Source organism: Monodon monoceros, unplaced genomic scaffold, assembly GCF_005190385.1.
Source record: "Monodon monoceros isolate NGI ecotype Baffin Bay Population unplaced genomic scaffold, NGI_Narwhal_1 Super_Scaffold_8, whole genome shotgun sequence".
In the NCBI taxonomy this organism is placed as follows: Eukaryota; Metazoa; Chordata; class Mammalia; order Artiodactyla; family Monodontidae; genus Monodon; species Monodon monoceros.
The window spans coordinates 74,818,643-74,820,115 of NW_021703785.1; the positions used below are offsets into that span (position 1 = coordinate 74,818,643).

General features: G+C 58.5%; 1 protein-coding gene across 1 annotated transcript in view; it reads left to right on the forward strand.

Annotated features, from left to right (window-relative positions):
• Positions 1-783: 783 nt before the first annotated feature.
• The window catches only part of PSPC1 (paraspeckle component 1), a 58,318-nt gene continuing 57,628 nt past the window's right edge, over positions 784-1,473 (forward strand). Inside the window, exon 1 of the mRNA XM_029210151.1 lies at positions 784-1,302. Coding sequence (XP_029065984.1) covers positions 943-1,302 — 360 coding nt within the window. The 5' untranslated portion in view covers positions 784-942. The remainder of the gene's footprint in view (positions 1,303-1,473) is intronic.

Here is a 1,473-nt window from a genome sequence, read left to right on the forward strand (position 1 = left end):
AGCCGTATGAACATTTTCATACAGGTTTTTGAGTGAACACAAGTTTTCATTTCAGTTGGATGAATAGGAGAGGGATTGCTCTTCTAAATCAAGCATTTGTTTAAGTTCACGAGAAACTGAACGGTTTTGTAAAGTGACTGTGAATTCATTTCTTTTTAATACCCAATGAAGACCTACCACGTGCCAGGAGCGGTACTGGACAGAACTGAGTAGTTTGGCCGACTCAGATTATGGCTTGAAGATCTTAAAATATTTGCCATCTGGCGCTTTGCAGAAAACGTTTGATGACCCTGTCCTAGGGTGTGGTCCATAGGTGTTCACGGAGTCCTTCTCTGAGGTGAATAATCAACATCATAATTATTTTATAGAATTGGATTTTTCATTAGGAAATATAATAAAAGCTTGCTCTTGAAAAGGGCAGAAATGTGTTTTTACTTGTTTCAATTACTGGGAAATACCTCGTTATTCAATGCTATGTATAAATCTGCAAGTTTTCACTTTCTGCTGTCATTGAAAATTGAGCTGGGCATCTAAGAGAATGTGGACATTTCCCGAATCACTGCGTTTTCACACACTGCTGCGACTTCCAACATCACTGTCTCCTACGGTGCTAGGGATCTGCCTTCCTCTCAGCCCTGGGAAGGCTGCGAACAGGGACGCGCGCACAAGGGTGCGCACGCGCGCGCCACCAGGGTGCCGTGGGCGCAGCAGTACGCAGGCGCGTTGGTCCCGGCGCGGCTTCGGCGGAGGGGCGGGGCTTCGGCGGCGTCTCTCCCTCCCACCGCGGCTGTGGCGGCGCCATCTTGGGCGAGCGGCCGGGGCTTGAGTGCGGGCGGCGAGCTGGCGGCGTACACGAGCGCGTCCTTCCCGACCCCGGTTCCGTGCGCGGACATCGACACGCAGGTCGAGCTCTAGGCCGGGTCCGGGGGGGCACGCGCTGAGATGATGCTGAGAGGAAACCTGAAGCAAGTGCGCATCGAGAAGAACCCGGCGCGCCTCCGCGCTCTAGAGTCGGCGGCCGGCGAGGGCGAGCCGGCGGCCATGGCGCTCGCCCTTCCCGGCGAGCCGCCCGCGCCCGCCGTGCCCGCCGAGGACCGGCCGGCCGAGGAGGGCGGCTTCACCATCGACATCAAGAGCTTTCTCAAGCCGGGCGAGAAGACGTACACGCAGCGCTGCCGCCTCTTCGTGGGGAACCTGCCCACGGACATCACCGAGGACGACTTCAAGCGGCTGTTTGAGCGCTACGGCGAGCCCAGCGAGGTGTTCATCAACCGCGATCGCGGCTTCGGCTTCATCCGCCTGGTGAGGGGCGGCCGGGGGCGGGGCGCGGGGCCGCGAGGGCCGAGAGGTCATCCTTCCCTCCCCTCCCTTCCTCTCCCTCCCTCCCCTCCCTTCCTCTCCCTCCCTCCCCTCCCTTCCTCTCCCTCCCTCCCCTCCCCTCCTCTCCCCTCCCCTCCTCTCCCCTCCCCTCCT